Source organism: Spinacia oleracea, chromosome 1 (genome assembly GCF_020520425.1).
Source record: "Spinacia oleracea cultivar Varoflay chromosome 1, BTI_SOV_V1, whole genome shotgun sequence".
Taxonomy (NCBI): domain Eukaryota; kingdom Viridiplantae; phylum Streptophyta; class Magnoliopsida; order Caryophyllales; family Amaranthaceae; genus Spinacia; species Spinacia oleracea.
The window spans coordinates 53,992,784-54,011,856 of NC_079487.1; the positions used below are offsets into that span (position 1 = coordinate 53,992,784).

The 19,073-nt window shown below is 37.6% G+C and overlaps 3 protein-coding genes across 6 annotated transcripts; 1 reads left to right on the forward strand and 2 right to left on the reverse strand.

The window, feature by feature from the left end:
• The first annotated feature begins 8,514 nt into the window (after positions 1-8,514).
• LOC110777372 (uncharacterized) lies at positions 8,515-9,414 on the forward strand. The gene is made up of 3 exons (XM_021981973.2): positions 8,515-8,922; positions 9,018-9,126; positions 9,205-9,414. The coding sequence occupies exons 1-3, from the start codon at positions 8,675-8,677 to the stop codon at positions 9,241-9,243; spliced, it is 396 nt and encodes a 131-aa protein (XP_021837665.2). The 5' UTR covers positions 8,515-8,674; the 3' UTR covers positions 9,244-9,414.
• On the reverse strand, positions 8,776-10,477 carry LOC110777371 (protein CHLORORESPIRATORY REDUCTION 7, chloroplastic). 4 transcript variants are annotated; one of them, XR_008930039.1, is made up of 5 exons: positions 10,261-10,477; positions 10,095-10,189; positions 9,761-10,021; positions 9,024-9,145; positions 8,776-8,915 (listed from the first exon to the last, which is right to left on the reverse strand). XR_008930039.1 is itself a non-coding variant. In XM_021981971.2 (4 exons), exons 1-4 carry the CDS (start codon positions 10,331-10,333, stop codon positions 9,134-9,136), a joined length of 441 nt encoding a protein of 146 aa, XP_021837663.1. In that variant the 5' UTR covers positions 10,334-10,477; the 3' UTR covers positions 9,006-9,133. The 4 variants fall into 4 exon arrangements, 3 of the variants coding, with proteins under 3 accessions (XP_021837663.1, XP_021837662.1, XP_021837664.1); XM_021981971.2 differs by lacking the exon at positions 8,776-8,915 and having other exon boundaries at positions 9,006-9,145; XM_021981970.2 differs by lacking the exons at positions 8,776-8,915; positions 9,024-9,145 and having other exon boundaries at positions 9,439-10,021; positions 10,261-10,474.
• A 2,509-nt stretch (positions 10,478-12,986) lies between these two features.
• LOC110777369 (ninja-family protein AFP3) lies at positions 12,987-19,054 on the reverse strand. The gene is made up of 2 exons (XM_021981969.2): positions 18,339-19,054; positions 12,987-13,627 (listed from the first exon to the last, which is right to left on the reverse strand). Exons 1-2 carry the CDS (start codon positions 18,784-18,786, stop codon positions 13,248-13,250), a joined length of 828 nt encoding a protein of 275 aa, XP_021837661.2. The 5' UTR covers positions 18,787-19,054; the 3' UTR covers positions 12,987-13,247.
• Between the last annotated feature and the right edge of the window lie 19 nt (positions 19,055-19,073).

Consider the following 19,073-nt stretch of genomic DNA (forward strand, 5'->3'; position numbering starts at 1 on the left):
ATGATGCATATGGAATCCCATTCATTCGTCTACGCTCATCAAGTGTTTTTGGGCACTGAGTCTTGCTTAGAGTCATTCCATGAGACATGGGTAGGTAGCCTCGCTTGGAGTCCGCCATTTTGAACCTATCAAGCACCTTATTGATATAAGTGCTTTGACTAAGTCCAATCATCCTTTTAGACCTATCTCTGTAAATCTTGATGCCCAATATGTACTGTGCTTCTCCTAGATCCTTCATCGAAAAACATTTCCCAAGCCAAATCTTGACAGAGTTCAACATAGGAATGTCATTTCCGATAAGTAATATGTCGTCGACATATAATACTAGGAAAGCAATTTTGCTCCCACTGACCTTCTTGTATACACAAGATTCGTCTGCGTTCTTGATGAAACCAAAGTCACTGACTGCTTCATCAAAACGTATATTCCAGCTCCTGGATGCCTGCTTCAATCCGTAGATTGATTTCTTTAGCTTGCATACCTTTTTAGCATTCTTTGGATCCTCAAAACCTTCAGGCTGTGTCATAAACACAGTTTCTGTTAAAACGCCGTTTAAGAAAGCAGTGTTGACATCCATCTGCCATATTTCGTAATCGTAATATGCAGCGATTGCTAACATTATCCGAATAGACTTTAGCATTGCAACTGGTGAAAAGGTTTCATCGTAATCCACACAGTGGACTTGCCTGTAACCTTTTGCAACCAATCTAGCTTTGAAAACTTCAAGCTTCCCATCCTTGTCCTTTTTCAGTTTGAAAACCCATTTGCTTCCAATGGCTTGGTAGCCATCTGGCAAATCGACCAAATCCCATACTTGGTTTTCAGACATGGAGTCTAATTCAGATTGCATGGCTTCTTGCCATTGCTTGGAGCTAGGGCTCGTCATAGCTTGTTTGTAAGTCGCAGGTTCATCACTTTCAAGTAATAGAACGTCATAGCTCTCGTTCGTCAAAATACCTAAGTACCTTTCCGGTTGAGATCTATATCTTTGCGATCTACGCGGGGTAATATTTCTAGATTGACCATGATTCTCACCAGATTCTTCTAAAGATCTCTGAGTTTCATCCTGAATGTCATCTTGAGAATTCTCTAGAGTTTGTTGTTCGACTCGAATTTCTTCGAGGTCTACTTTTCTCCCACTTGTCATTTTGGAAATGTGATCTTTCTCCAAAAAGACACCATCTCGAGCAACAAACACCTTGTTCTCAGATGTATTGTAGAAGTAATACCCCTTTGTTTCCTTTGGATAGCCCACAAGGATACATTTGTCAGATTTTGGATGAAGTTTGTCTGAAATTAATCGCTTGACGTATACTTCACATCCCCAAATCTTAAGAAAAGACACATTTGGAGGCTTTCCAAACCATAATTCGTATGGAGTCTTTTCGACAGCTTTAGACGGAGCTCTATTTATAGTGAGTGCAGCTGTATTTAGTGCATGTCCCCAAAATTCTAATGGAAGTTCGGCCTGACCCATCATTGACCTGACCATGTCTAGCAAGGTTCTGTTCCTCCGTTCCGACACACCATTCCATTGTGGTGTTCCAGGAGGAGTCAACTCTGATAGAATTCCACATTCTTTCAGATGGTCATCAAATTCATAGCTCAGATATTCACCGCCTCTATCAGACCGCAGTGCCTTAATCTTCTTGCCTAATTGATTCTCTACTTCACTCTGAAATTCCTTGAATTTGTCAAAGGATTCAGACTTATGCTTCATTAGGTAGACATAACCATACCTACTGAAGTCATCAGTGAAAGTGATAAAGTAGCTGAAACCACCTCTAGCATTTGTACTCATTGGTCCACATACATCTGTATGGATTAAACCCAATAGTTCATTTGCTCTTTCTCCAACTTTAGAGAAAGGTTGCTTTGTCATTTTGCCAAGTAAACATGATTCGCATTTACCATAATCCTCTAAGTCAAATGGTTCTAGAATTCCTTCCTTTTGAAGTCTTTCTAAGCGTTTCAAGTTTATATGGCCTAATCGACAATGCCACAGATAGGTGAGATCTGAATCATCCTTTTTGGCCTTTTTGGTATTTATGTTATATACTTGTTTGTCATGATCTAATAAATAAAGTCCATTGACTAATCTAGCAGATCCATAAAACATCTCTTTAAAATAAAACGAACAACTATTGTCTTTTATTAAAAAGGAAAATCCCTTAACATCTAAGCAAGAAACTGAAATGATGTTTTTAGTAAGACTTGGAACATGGAAACATTCTTCCAGTTCCAAAACTAGCCCGGAGGGCAACGACAAATAGTAAGTTCCTACAGCTAATGCAGCAATCCGTGCTCCATTTCCCACTCGTAGGTCGACTTCACCCTTGCTTAACTTTCTACTTCTTCTTAGTCCCTGTGGATTGGAACATAAGTGTGAGCCACAACCTGTATCTAATACCCAAGAAGTTGAATTAGCAAGTATACAGTCTATAACGAAAATACCTGAAGATGGAACGACTGTTCCGTTCTTCTGATCTTCCTTTAGCTTCAAGCAATCTCTCTTCCAATGCCCCTTCTTCTTGCAGTAGAAGCATTCGGATTCAGAAGTGGGTTGACTGTCCTTCCTCTTTACAGATTTGGCGCCAGTTTGCTTAGTTGGGCTGGCCTTTTTGCCACCTTTCTTAGCATTCCTCTTCTTTCCAGATTTCTTGAACTTGCCCCCACGCACCATAAGCACATCCTGCTTATCACTTTTGAGCGTCTTTTCAGCGGTCTTCAGCATACCGTGAAGCTCAGTGAGCGTTTTGTCCAGACTATTCATACTGTAGTTCAGTTTGAACTGATCATACCCGCTATGAAGAGAATGGAGGATGGTGTCTATAGCCATTTCCTGAGAAAATTGCTGATCCAGCCGACTCATATTCTCAATGAGTCCAATCATTTTGAGAACATGTGGACTTACGGGCTCGCCTTTCTTAAGCTTGGTCTCAAGAATTTGCCTATGAGTCTCGAATCTTTCGACTCGAGCCAGATCTTGGAACATGTTCTTCAACTCACTGATGATTGTGAAAGCATCTGAGTTGATGAACGTTTTCTGCAGATCCGCACTCATGGTGGCGAGCATTAGACATTTCACATCCTTGTTGGCATCAATCCAACGATTGAGGGCTGCCTGAGTGACCCCGTCGCCTGCAGCTTCGGGCATCGCCTCATCTAGGACATACTCCTTTTCTTCCTGCATAAGAACTATTTGCAAGTTCCTTTGCCAGTCAAGGAAGTTTTTCCCGTTCAACTTCTCCTTTTCGAGAATTGATCGAATGTTGAATGAATTGTTGTTTGCCATATTAAAAACTACAATTGAAAAGAATAAACAAATAAATAACCATTCACAGTTTCTCTTAATAAACTTAAATTCTAGCATACATGCATAATTCAATGTTTATTAAGCATTTTATTCAAGTTATGTGTTCCGGCAGGTGTGAATAAAATGATTCCAAGATCCTAAAATCATTGAAGAACTAAGCACAGTTTGTCGACTTAATCCTAGAACATCTTAGGTAAGCAAAAGCCTTTTGCTAATAGTCTAGAAACTATTCTTGGTTGATAGGTACGTCTAAGAACTTATTAGGTAAACCTATCGATTTTGCCACGACATAAAAGGACTCCTTACTTATATCGTTGAGTTTCACCAAAACTAACATGTACTCACAATTATTTGTGTACCTTGCCCCTTTAGGACCAATAAGTAACACCTCGCTGAGCGAAAACTATTACTAGATTGATGTAAAGGATATCCAAGCAAGTGTATATTTTGGCATGGCACCTTTTAACTCAATTTTTAAGTTTGGAACTTAAGGCTCTTACTATGTTGGTTAGATTTTAAGTGAACTAAAATCCTTAATCATGCAACATAATCAAGCTTTTGATCTCATGCATTTTAAGACATATTTAAAAGCAATAAATAACTTAAACATGCATAAGATAAATGTGATCTAGTATGGCCCGACTTCATCTTGAAGCTTTGACTTCAAAGTCCGTCTTGAAAATCTCCATGGGAGGCACCATTTTCTTCAAATAGGATAAGCTATAACTAATTACAACTATTTGATTGTTCGCATACCATATTTGAATTGAAAAATAACTTTGGTACTTTAGACCAATTACATTCAAATTAATGGTACGCAGACCATATTTTCTATCCTATTTGGGCCATACTAGTCACTTCATAACCTGCAAAACAGTACATATACAATATATACCATTCACCCATTCATTATCATGAATGGCCCACTTAGCTGGTTAGTAAAACACATTATGCATCACGTAAATATTTGCAGCAATTAATCAAGGGCACCAATAATCTACCAATTATTCAGTCCTTATTAATTCTAATCAAGTTGTTTTAACCTTAAGGATTTGTAGACCTAATCAAGAGTTTATGACTAAAAAGCGCTCCCACTTAAACCAATAAATTCATATGCTTTACTAATTTTAAACATAAAAATGTATTTCTAGTCTAACCGGAAACATACAAATTTAATTAAAATTTAAAGCTCATATAAATTTATAATTGAATCCAAAAAGTTTAATTTAATTTCAGTCGTTATTTAAATTAATTCATGATTTTAATTTTAGTAAAATAATTAGAATAAATAACATTTATTATAATTACAATATTCAAAATTAAAATCCAAGAAAATAATTTAAATTATTAATTTTAAAATTAATTAAAATTACGTGAACTGAAATTTTCAAATTAAACATTCAAAACGATCTAATCGTAACGCAAACACCCTACGCATTGCACGCCCATGGGCCGCACGCATACAGCCATTGCTGGCCATATGCGCGCAGCCCATGCGCTCGTCGCATAGCTGCTGCTCTACCAGTCGCAAGCCATCGCACGCTGTGGTGCTTGCTGCGCGCGCGCCAGCGCTCGTCGCACGCGAGCCATCGCTCGCAGTGCGCGCTCGCCAGCGCTCGCAGTGCGCACGAGCCATTGCTCGCTGGGCGCGCGACATCGCTCGTTGGGCGCGCGACATCGCTCGCTGTGCGCGCGAGCAACGCTGGGCGCAGCGCTCGTGGCACGCGAGCTTGCGCTCGCTGCGCGCGAGGCTGCGCGCTCTTGCGCGAGGCAGTGCGCGTTGTGGCGCAGCTCGCTTGCTGCCCACACGCGACTGCCTTGGCTTGCCTTTCGCCCATGCCCATTTGTTCATAGCTCTTGGCCCACGACACAAGGCAGGGCTGCTGCCTTGTGCTCGTGCACTACGCCCTTGCTCATTGCATTCGTGCCGCACGGGCGACGAGCTCCCTTGCTCGTCGTCGCATGCCCGCACTATACAACACCCCTTAAGGGTAACACGAAGCGTCCATTGCTTTGTGCGTGCAAGTTTTATGAACGAATCGCATAAAAATTTAAAATTTATATTTAAAATTAATGACAAATTAATAAATAATATTAATTTCATAATTTTAGGGCGAAAAATCGAAAATTTATTATCCAATTGATTTCCGATTGTCATGGATTCAAGTCTAGGTCATAAAAATTTAAAATTTATCATAAATTTACAATTTTTATGGTGGTTTTTAATCATAGGTTTCTAATTAAATTATAATTAATTATGAAAATCAAATTAATTCTAAATTATTCTAATTTTCAACAAATTAATCATAATTACAAATTAGATTGCATAATTAACAAGGCTAGGCATTCAAACTTGTTAAACATATACAGTAGGTCAATCAAAAATTCAAGATTTATCAACAAGAATCGCAAATATTTAATTTAACATCTTAAATTTACGAAATTTTGCATTCGAAAAACTAAAACCTTCGAAAAGTCATAGTTAGGCTTCGAATTTGAGAATTCTGGGTTCGGCAGAAAAAAAATTATTTTTGTCAAAATTTTAGAATGCCTTTTACATGCGGAATTGACACAAAAATCACTCGATTTGGATGAGTAACGAAGAAACTGCCGAAAAACTGCGTACGTATAATTAAATAAACGCAATTTGCAATTAATTAACAATTACGAAAATTAATCACCCCTTTTAATTCTTGCAAATTTGTAATATTTAACCATGTTTATGCAAATTAGATTATGAAAATAATAAGGGGCTCGTGATACCACTGTTAGGTTATGATACATATGATATTACATAAATCATGCGGAAACAACCATTAACCCAGGATTACATATTATTTACACATAATCATATAGCATAATTTAGATGCATACTCTTTGTTGCGTGCCCTCCCTAGCTGCGCCCGAACCGAGCAAGAACAAGTCTTTAGGACTCCAAGTGTCGTCCCTCCGTAGATAGTCCACAGCACGTCCGGATCCGCCTTAAGATTGACCAACTAGAATCGCCCTTAAGGTACTAGAATTTTCGGCACTTTTGAGCAAGATGTGTGATTGAATTTTTCTCTCAAAAACTCACTTTGAATACTTTGAAACTCGTTATAAATTGTGAACCCAGGCCACATATTTATAGGGGTATGGAAAGGGAATTGGAATCCTATTCAGATACAAATTAATTAAACCTAGAATCCTACAAGAACTCTAATTAATTAATTTATCAAATAGAATTAGGAATTTAATCATTAACCGAACTCTGCATGTTTTAGGAATCGTGCATGAACACAAACACTTACGCACACACACACGGCAGCCACGATGGGCCGCCCATGTGCGTGCGTGCGAGCAGCAGCCCACGCAGCGAGGCCTACGCGAGCTACAAGCCCACGTAGCTCCTGCGCGCGCTGCGCGCGCTGCCACGGCCTGCTGGGCCTGGCCTTGCGCTGGGCCTGGCGTGGCCTTGGCTGTTCGTGTGGCGCGCTTGGCTTGCTGGGCGATGGCCTGGCTTCGTGTTGGGCCCTCGTCCGGCAGGCCTCGTCCGATGCTTATTCGTACGATACGCTTCCGATTAAATTTCCGATTCCGGAGTTCATTTCCGATACGAACAATATTTAATATTTCCGATTCCGGAATTAATTTCCGTTTCGAACAAATATTTAATATTTCCGTTTCCGGAATTATTTTCCGATTCCGATAATATTTCCGATTCTGACAATATTTCCGTTTCCGGCAATATTTCCGATTCTGGCAATATTTCCATTTCCGATAATATTTTCCGATACGTACCATGTTTCCGTTTCCGGCAACATCTACGACTTGGATAATATTTATATTTCCGATACGATCCATATTTCCGTTTCCGGTAATATCATCGTTTCTGGAGTATTCATTTCTTGCCTGTGACGATCTCAGCTCCCACTGAAACCAAGATCCGTCGATTCCGAATGTTCATAGATGGAGTATTTAATGCCATTAAATACTTGATCCGTTTACGTACTATTTGTGTGACCCTACGGGTTCAGTCAAGAGTAAGCTGTGGATTAATATCATTAATTCCACTTGAACTGAAGCGGCCTCTAGCTAGGCATTCAGCTCACTTGATCTCACTGAATTATTAACTTGTTAATTAATACTGAACCGCATTTATTAGACTTATCATAGAATGCATACTTGGACCAAGGGCATTATTTCCTTCATCCTCTAATGCTCAGGATGATGCCCCGGCTATTGAGGCTGCAAAGGAGCTGTTGCGTACCAAACATGTCTTGGTTGAGGTTGGCCCAACAACAGCCCTCTCCAAGAGCAATGCTCTACAATGGTGCCTTAAACAGGTGGCATTGGAAGAGCCTGACCTTGATGATGTTGCTGAAGATGTTGTTGAGGTTGTTGCTGAGGATACTATAGAACACACGCATGCTAAGGCTGATTTGGAGCACAACCATACTGAAGATGATTTAGAGCCCACGCCTGTTGCATGAACGGGTCATTCAGCCCTCCCTTTTGTATGTAAACATGGTCTTTTAGGGAACTATTATGTTTGTGTGAAAGTTAAGTAGTTCCACAACCATGTGCACCTTTTGCAAACAATCATCGCTTATAGTCGGGGGCTTTAGTATTTAGCCTATCTTGTGTGGTGGAGGTTTTTTCAAGGAACATAAAACACTTATGATTTTATGTTCCTACGAAATACCCAATTGCACCTTTTGGATCCCATGTAAAATATGTTATACTTATGGTCGGTGACTTTAGTATTTAGCCTATCTTGTGTGGTGGGGTTTTTTTTAAGGAATATAAAACACTTATGCTTTTATGTTCCTACGAAATACCTAATTGCACCTTTTGGATCCCATGTAAAATATGTTATGGGGATGTGATTGTAACCTACATTCACTAATATCAATGCTTATTTTGTTCTATATTAATGTTCTTGGCCATTTAGTTTCCAATCATACATGTGCCTACCTATTGTCATATACTAATTCTGCTCGGGATTCACTTTACATTTCGGTTTTCTTTTAACACTAACTTGGGGTAGCGCACGGTGCAACAACTAGTATTATTAAAGATTGACAAGTTTGTGTACTATTTTGTGTAGTTGATCGATCATCGAGCTAATGTTAACGAGCTGATGAAGGAGAAACAAGAAAGCAAAAAACGGTAACTAAGATAAAGTTATTGTTAGGAGACAAAAAGTGGCAAGACAATGAAACGTTTCAAAAGCAATAAGGAGAAAATTGGAATTCGACCGTTGAAACATTTTGAACCCACTTACTAAAAAGTAAAAACATATAATTAGGCAACTCTCTTCCCTCTGTTCTTGTACAATTTCAGTCGCAAATCCTCTTATATTTTGAATTGTCTAAAATGGGAAATCCATCAGATAAAATGCCCTTAAAAGAAATAAACCAATCAACAGTTGGTTACGAAACACCGCCTTTTCTGAATCATGATCAGAAAACTGAAGACATCCAAAATTCTATGGAGAAAATTGAAGACATCCAAAATTGTAGGACTCACACTGACAGGCATGACAGCTGCAAGTGCAAAGTTTCAACTGGGTTAGTCACTCCAGACCGCCTTAAACTCCCGAAAGCGTTTAAATATCCTGAAAGGTATTTAACATTTTTTTGCGTATTTGTCAGTTATTCACTCTTGTTTCTAAATTATTTATCAGTAAAATATTAAAGAAAATTGATAACAATGTTAGGTATACCAGTCCAACAGACAATATATTGTCTCCAATTTCGAAAGGTCTTCTTGCCCGAAAAAGCACAAGAGGCGGTGCTCTCTTGCCACCATCCTTAATTCACTCCAAGGTACTCCTCACTCGATTTTCTGAAATTTTACATGTCAATTTTATGTGTCTACTTAACCATATTTTCGAAACTTTATAGATTCAGGAAATGCAATCAGCGAATGTGGACCAAAATTAATCAAACATGGAGCAATCAATTTGATGGCTATTAAAGAAAGCATATTCGAGTTCTGACTTCTGACTTCTGGTCTAGCTTCTACAAGCATTGTAATTGTACTAACTAATTAATTCCATTTGTTTTACGGACTACTTCTGCTCATAATAATATGTTGTTCAATGCCTTTGTGGATCTTATAATTGTACCAATACTGTGTTGTTGATAACATTTACAATTTCACTAATCTTTCATTAAAGTTTTTATCACCATACTTAAATTAAAGAGAAAAGACCCTTGAAAAAATAAAGAGCAAAGAAAAATGTACCAATTATGTTGAAAGCTATAGCCAAATATTCAAGTTTGGTTTGGACTTTGGAGTACGTAATGGGAGGTCAAAAGTAAATAACATGACTTATTGACTTGACATAGTTTTTTTTTCCCCTCTATTTGTGTGTCGCCTTTGTGATGAATGTGACCTGGAATTTTCTTCCAATTTGATCGTATAATCAGCAACGTGACAAATTTAGTCAAGACGGACCTGATACCATTGGATAGAACCAACATCTCCATCAATTTCAAGCTCACATACAGACTTGACCAGAAAAGTGACTGTATCATCCAATGTTTGGAATCTAGCAAGGTCGGGTGGTAACGTCTTGTTTGGCCAATTTTCTAGCCATCCTTTAAGTTTAACCTTCAATTCTTCTTCAGAAACAAACTCTTCACTTCTCCCTGGTTCCAAGTAAACATAAGTATCTGTCTCCATGTAATTCGACCTTCTCCTCCTACCTGCATAACTCTGTGAAACACCCAAATTTCCATACAACATTAACAAAAATTCAATGATAATAAAATGTTCAATTCGGACTTGCCTTAACATCACTCCTGCACGAAAGCAGCTGTCCAACACAAACTTGCTGTGGAGGGATTTCCGGGAAGTGGCGGTATATCCTCGAGCATGGTTTATCTGTTAGGAAAAACCAGAGAGTTAATAATGTTAGAGTGAATGGGAGAAAACAAGTTTTGGCCAAGGCTTACGAAATGGAATGAGATGATGACCAATGTAGATGGCATGTTGCTGGGTATTCAATATTCGGGCAATTGGTGTCATTTTTTTAGCCTTCAAATGTGATTTTAAGGTTTTGTGTGAGATGAGGAACTTGAGGTGCTGTGTATGGTTATAGACTTATAGTGTTAGTTCAATGCTTTTAGTTTGGATAAGAAAAACATGAGTGTGTGTCATTCCTTTTTCTCTAGGCTTTTTCGGTGAATCAGATTGTCCTCTTATAACTATTACTACAAATGTTCAATGTTCAATGTTCAATGGGCTGGAGCTGGAGGCCCGCCCTTTTTATTAAAGCGGGTCTTTTACTACTCTTTTAACTTATTAAATGAGTTGAGTTTTTAAAGAATTTAGTTTTAAAGAGTTTAGTTTTAAAGGGTTATTAAGGGTTGAGATTTGAGAAGGACTTTTCCAAGGTTTTGTTCAATGGGCTTGTTAACAAAATAGAAAAAAATAATAAGTTAGCAATTCTTAATCAAAAAGTTACTCCGTAGAAAATAACATTAGGAGTTGTATTGTTCTTCTCATCAGACATAACTAAGAACACTAGATTTCAAATCCTGATTTTTCTCTCTCTTTTATCTCGATATTTTCCCCCAAATTTAAGAACACTAAATTTCAAATCAAATACATCAGTCGATCTTTAACGGCATCTGCCACCAACTTTGCGTTATTCAGCTCCTAGAGCTTCCAATGGAGCCTAAAAGCCCCTCAATTTCTCAAACAATCGTTGTCACTCTGCCTTTGAATTCAAGTACTTCCATTTTTTTTAATTGCACCATCTTAGATTGCACGCTTGCCAATACACTATTTTAACCTTTAATATCTCTCATTATACATTTGAAAAAATTATAAAAATTTGATAATTTGAAAATATATTTCGAGCCGAATCTAACAAGATCTCACATGAATATATTTTTCTTTACATATAAATCATAAAAAAATAACTATATAAAAATATGTGAATAGTGCTAAAACCTAAGATGGTGCAATTAAAAAAAATGGGGGAAGTATTAACGAATCTAAATTCTCTTCCCCTCACAAATTTCTCAGTTTAAATGTTGTATGTGGAGTTTAACCCTTATGCGCCAAAATTTGATTGACAGACGCATAATAATTTTATATAAAGTTTAAAAAACAACTCCCTCCTTATCTTTTTAAAATATTCACTTTGACCGACACATAAGTTTAGCAGGTTGAGTTGAATTTATTAAAATAAAATGAAAGTGGGCTATTAAGTAATTATTTATTGTAAAAAGTTGATAGTGAGTGAATTAAAATAAAAGCATGTAGGTAAGTATGAGGATCACAGAAGGAAGAGAAAGATTAATATAAGTGAATAGGGACCATAATTTTCCAAAATAGAAAGTGTATCTCTTAAAGAGATATGGCCGAATAAGGAAGGTGTATCTCTTAAAAAAATACGAAGGGAGTGTTAAAGAGGTTTTAGAAAGTCTGATATAGAAAATACAGATAAAAGAACATTGGATTATACATCCTCCCTCACTTATGTCAACAACCTCGTCGACTTACAAGAATTACAACAGATAAAAAAAATCTCATTTTTCTAAATTGTCCGCGAGCAGGTTTTTAGGAAATCCCCGTACATCTGCCCCAAATGGATGGGGATGGAAGAAAATTAGGTAGGTGATGGGTCAAAAACATGTATTTTTCACGAGTGATGGGCGATGGATTTTAGATTGGACCCGCCTACCGTGTTTATCCTTCATCTAATTGATTATGAATACATCTATATTTTTTATATTATTATAAACTACATACTATAGTGTTTTGTAAATTTATTCAATTACTTTAATGAGACAACTGAATTTGTCGAGAGTAGAGTTTTGAAATTCAAAACTCTCTTATTAAAAAAAATTGTTGTCCAAAGATGGATTTGAGGTGGGTATGAATATATGGATGAATGATGGAGCGATGATGAATTTTACTCTTACCCCACGAATCGGGGATTGGGAGCGAAGGTATACTTCCTATCGTGGGTGACAGGGATGACGATGAGAGTTTTATAAGGAGTGTACAGTCGTACTGGTGTGGAATCTTCGCCCCGTCAAAAAGTTATCTCTATCTAAATAAAGGAATTGATGCAGTTAGATGTTAACGGATTGAGTAATGAGGTAGATAGGACAAGGATTAAGTCGTTACAACTATGACCATCCAAATGAAGAATGGATGAAACTAAAATGTTTGACATAGGTGGAAAATAGATATGAGAATAATCTATTACTATATACTAAAAGAGACACCAGGAATGACACGTGTCAATTCATGGTGCGATTTTTTCCCGCCAAAAACCACTTTCCCAAAAAAAGATAATATGTTTGATTTTATATTTATTCTCTACCTTTTTTGCAAACTATTTATGTAAGGAAACAAAATTTAATATATAAATTATGGCAGTAATATGTACGGCGTGATAATAATTATTCTAAATTGGTAATATTTTTAGTCAAATCGCTATATTATTAATGAAAATATATATATTATTCGATATTTTGGTCAAATTATCATATTAGCATTTTAAATATACACATCAGATGAATAAATTTAAACGAGTATCTTAAAAATGTTATAACTATGCAGTAGTTTGAGAGATATTCAGTTACATATTTTGTGAAAAATATGATCAAAATCCGTGCGTGCACGAGATCTATTCTAATTTTATCTATATACCTTCACCGAATGAAACAATAACAAATATATCCACCATTAATTTTAATTAAAAGAAATTCATAAGTCTTACTTTGATAATAAACCATCTTCCAATATAGATTAGGTTTCCATATAAATTTATATGGCATAGGTACTATACTAATTTCCAATAAAAAGGGAAAAGGGACGGGCGAAAGCGTAGTTGTGAGCTTTGAAGCCCGAATGGAGAGATGGACCATTGTGATCCACTCTACTTGGACAATTTGGTAATGTCTGCTACTGCTAACAATGATTACAAGAAAGATGATGAGTTAACAACTATATGTCTTAGTGGGTGTTCTACATCTCCACCTCCAGCATGCTTAACAAACTCAGCAGGAGTGAGAAAATCTCCATGGCATACACATACTATTCTCACCTCCTCGCCTTTCTTATATCTGTAAAGAAAACCGTCTATTTTTTTGCCATTCGATCCATCTCCTTTCGTAGATACACAGGGCATATCAGCTAGCACATTCCTTACCATCTCGTTCGTTCCAGAGATGGACCTTGATGGCCTAAGGTCTGAAACTCCCATATCATTTGACAACTTTGTTGGTAAACTCCTATGATCGTTCTGCTCGTAGGACTGCACACTTTGGGGGCTTCTTGCTCCTGTGCTTTTCTTCATTCCTGCAGTGTCGTTCAACCGTCAGTCATATGAAATCCAAAACAGAAACAGGATTCTAGTCACTTGTCCATCTCACTTGAACATATGCAACAGTGGATAGACAACAAATTGAAGACATTATTATCAATGCTCACAGCAGCATAACCATTCAAATTCCAGCAAGTTAAATAAAGGCAGAACATGCTTAAACCAATTCTTTTCTGAACTACAAGGAATATGCCAAAAGTTTACAGAACTGGACATAATAATATCAAATGCACATGCCACCCACTTATTTCCATATCTGTATCATAATCAAATTAAATCAAGTAAAACACACTATGTTTCATAATTTTGAAGCTGTCATAAACAATAACCTTAAGAGTCCTGCAAATCTTGTTAATGTACAATCAGAGTTAACCGCATACATATTTTAACAGAAACTACTGCCTGAAAAAAACTCTGCTGCATACGCCAAAGAATCTTGATGATAATGAAGAAGATAAACTGTAAGATGAGACACCTAAGGTCAACGCCTTACTGAGCATTTACATGCAAGCAATTCTAAATGGCATCAAGACATTAACTATAAGGAGCCTGCGAGCCTCCATTATAAGCCAAATCAACAAAAAGGACCAAGTACAATCAATCACAATTTTCAAACCTCGTTAATAGCACCCAAAAAAAAAAATTAAACAAACTTGCAGCTCAAAAATTTATTTTTAGTTATAACTTATTTATTAACCTTTTAATACAATGATTTGACTAGGTAATCATCTTCACCAGTATCGGAGAACTGATAATCATGAGTAACTGAACAAGCAACGAAATCTTATTGGATGCTACATATAATAGACCAAGATAAGAAACTATAACGAAAAAAGGTGCAGCACGACAACAAATCAGGAAATACAATCAGGCCATTCTTACTAGACGGTTTCGTATACCATATCTGTTCAACTGTTTGTTAAAGGACAAATCAGTACCATGTCAAGTTCATCACAAAAGGACCAACTACTCTAGAGATCACTACTTCTAATCCTCTTCATTAGCTATTGTGTTGTACTATGTTACTTCGACACTTTGGTTGATGGAGGTGTCGGATGTTGGATCCTCTGACCAAATAATATATATTGACGTTGTATGAAATTTATTACATCTAGAGTGTCTGTGTGTTTCGGATCCTCGGATCCCTTGTCGAACACGTGTTCAAATCCATCTATTCTATTAAGAGTAATAAATTTTTTTTAGGACAAGAGTGAAACGGTGTTAAGGAATGCCATTCCATTTTCAGTACACCCAACATATAACAATGGGTTTGCTTGGAGTGGAGGAATTATTTAGGGGTAACTAGAGCTGAATGAAATAATTGTGTTAAGGGTATTTTTAAACTTTGATTAGAGGTCACCATACCACTTTTGCGGACAATGAAGATGGTTTGCGGCTGTCGTGACCAACAGCTCAAGTGGTGCTACTTCTAACTACCCCATCCTCCCCCGACCCCCAGGCTAATAAACTACACCCCCAAATCAAGGTCTTAGTTTACACCCACACTACCACTTCCTTCAAACACCAACACCAACACCAACACCAACAGCTTCACCTATGTACATAGTATTATAATTTGTAGACTGATACTTCTGCATTTTACACAATTCTGTGTTCCGTTTTTTTGAAATCCAATTTACTGGATTTGAGATATGTGATAGCTCATTTCTCTTTTGTGGAGGACGGCAAGAGCTGTTTGCTTGCTAAAACTTCTTAAATACCATGTAAATTAATTAGCAGGATTGAGCAATATTATAGAAACACAATAAGCTTTTCATTGTTACATATTTCAAGTTACCTTCTGATTTTCACAGCGAAAAGTAAATTTTCCCTACTTGCAGCAAACAACCTATAACATTACTACCCAGATTTGTTGACATGGTGTTGCATGGTTGTGCTTACAAATGTGGTAGCAACCATCTTTATTCATTAAGGTTTTCCTAGTGTTGAATCTCGGCTTTGGAGCGTGCCGCATCTCCTGCAGAACCAGGTCCATATCCACGGCCAGGTCCAGGATGACCATATCGTCCATAGCTGCCAGGCCTTCCGCCACTGACTCCTCCGCCACCATACCTGTGACCACCATCGCCCATGCCAGGACCACCGCCCCCACCAAAGCCACCACCTCCACCAAAACCGCCACCACCACTGCAGCCACCACCACAGCCACCTCCAAAGCCACTGCCACCACCAGAACCTCCTCTGAAGCCTCCACCACCGCTACCACCGCCCCCACCATATCCATCGCCGCCGCTGCCGTAGCCAGGATCAGGACCCCCACCATAAGCACTGTGTAGGCCATAGCTAGTTTTTGCAATACCCTTTTGTGCATCCTTCCTCCCAAGGCCGAAATTCTTGTGATCCAGTGGAATTTTTGCATCCATGATGCAAAAGACCCTACTAAAGTGATGGGAAAAGCCCAAGAACACCAAACACCACAAGAATACATCAAATCTCTTCTCCATTTGTCTCTTCCAAGTTAATTTGAGTACTTAGGTATTTATTATTCTTATAGTTATTACTCTAATTGTTCTCTTTTCTGTATGTCACTGTATCAGAAAAGAGAAGGTATTTATATACAGTTGTTTTGAACTTTTGGTGTGACAGTTTATGATCAAAGGTTAGTTAGAGCTTACCAATTGTATGAGACTGGCAGTGTGGCAAGTGCCGGTCACTAAAGTGTGATACTTGAGTTTGGTAGCAATGGTTATTTGCATGAGACTTAAGGAGTGTTCATTGGTGTGTGAAAGTTCACTGTAAGTGTGTTACTTGAGTATGGTAGCAATGGTTATTTGCAACAGACTTCAGGAGTGTTCATTGTTGTGTGAAATTTGTTCTCTTTTCTTCGTATCCCAATTCTACGATAGTCAGGACATACTTCTCCTCCCTAAATAGTGAACAATACTCTAAGTCGCTAAATTTTTGTTACCATACAATTAAAGTACTAATACATAACAACTTAGTCTGCACATAACCAACTAAAAGTACGGCTGTATAACATTTTAGATTACTATTGAAATTTCGGGAAGAAAAAGACAGTAGGATTGAACATAATTGCTCAGTTCTTTCGCTGTTTTAATCCCACTCTCATCTTCTTCTGTTCTTCATAGAACGGGTAATCTAATTTGTTTTTACAAACAAAATGTAGAAATTTTCTTGAATCAGATAGCTGACCAAGTTCCCTAGGACAGCTTAAAGAGAGACGGGCAGGGGGAGAGAGAGTTCTCTTTTTTTAATGGCAAATTAAATATGTCTGCTTTGTAGCTATCTTTCACCTTAACTCCTGCAAGTTCTGTGAAGAACTGTACAGAATCAAACTAAAGAGCACACATATTTGAACAAAGACTACGGCCTGATATAACTCGGCTCTACATACCCCAAGGAATCCCGAAGAAGATAGACGGTAAGGTGAGACACCTAAGGTCAACGGCTCATTTAGCATTAACATGCATGCAATTCTACACAGCATCTTGACTTAAACCATCAGGAGCCTGCACATAATCCAGAACTCTATCAAGGCTAAAGTACAATCCCAATTTTTGAACCTCACTAATATCACCAAGAAATTTAACCCTACTCGTACAATGATTGGACAAGGTTATCATCTTCACCATTATTGGCAGAATTGATAATCATGGGTAACTGAACAAGCAACAAATCTTATTGGACTAAAAAGCATGTTTAGTAGCACCCAAATGCTTGGATTTGAGGAGAGAAAATGTACTAAAATATCAAAAGGGAATAAGAGTGAGGAACTGAGGAAGAGAAAGAAATAAAGAGATGGAAGCCAAAAGTAACTTGATGAAAACATTTATGAAGACCAAATACTTGGTGTTAGGAAAGAGAAAATATATAACATTGCTTGAAATCCAAACAAGTACTCTTAACAGACCAAGATAAGAAACTATAATGGCAAAAGGTACAGCACTGCGACAAAACAGGAAATACAATCAGGCCATTGTAATAATGTAATTAGAAGGTTACATACACCATATCTATTTAACTGTCTGTAGAAGGACTACCATTAAAGTTCATCACAAAGGAACCAATTACTCTAGATGTCACTAGTTGTAATCTGCTTTATTATCTTTTGCGTTGTCTGTTCGAATCCATCAATTCTATGAAGAATTTACAAAATTTAAATTTATGAGACAGAATTAAGGAATGTCATTCCATTGACATTACACCTAGCATACAACAACGGGCTTGCTTGGAGTGGAGGAATTATTTAGCCGTGATAAGGGTTTCAACACTTGGTTAGCTCTAAACGATAACATTTTCCCAGAGAATGTAAGATGGTTTGCTGCTGTCACGGCCTACTGTCAAGGTCATCATTAGCTCAAAATCAAATTAAGAAACAACAACCCTATATCAAGGTCATAGTTTCCCCCACATTACCACTACCAACAACAACAATTTACCAAGTCATTATTCTGAATTTATAGAACCTATTATACCCCGTTATTGAGGATTGAGTCTATTGACTACAAACACCAATCAAAGTAGATTAAACAGCATTAAAACAAAAAAGGCGTAATCTTTTAAGCAAAACCAAAACATATTAGTATAAAAATAGAACCTCTCTAAACTGTAAAACAGGCACATCTAAAAGTCTCTCCCACTACAAATACAGTAGCAAGTGTTAAAGTAAAATAATCAAACAATTAGAGCAATGATTAATTTTACCTACAAAAGGTCGTGTTTGGCAATCGAACTCCGAAAACCCAGAAGAAGACCCAGACGACCCTTGAGACAACGGTGGAGGCATACAAACCATCACCCCTGCACCTCGTACTTCCCCACCACACCCACTTCTCAATTTCTCATCCCGCCTTCGTTTCGCTTCACGCCGCCGGATCATCTGAATCTCTTTCCTCTTCATTGATTCCTCCTCTGCCTCCACCGGGAGTGACCAGGTCCTGGTTAACGGTACTCCTCCCCGTAAATCCGCCGCCGGAGTTATACTAAAATTAGAAACTGAACATGATCTTTGCAGGTACTTTTCTTTTCGGTCCACCCCGAATTTACCATTTAAGGAAAGACCCAATGATAACTCAATTCCCTCTTCATCGTCTACTTCCTCTTCTTGCTCATCTTCTTTTTCTTCATTTTTTGTCGCTTTAATTTCCCCCATTCTTGAAGATTTTCTTTTCTAAAGAATAATATTAACCCCCTGAAAATATTCGGGGATATTTGATCAATTACAATCAAAATAAGACATCGTTTTAATTAAACTCGACTCTAGTTTCACCGGATTAAAATTCTTTTAAAGGGAAAATAAGAAACTTCATCGTCAAGCAACTACAAAAAATAAATTGACGCAAAAATTCCAGAGGCAGAGAGAACGGAAGAGGAGGTAGGAGAAGATGAAGATGAAGAAAAATAAGGGATAGGAGCTGGGAGGGTTGGCCTGAAATGACG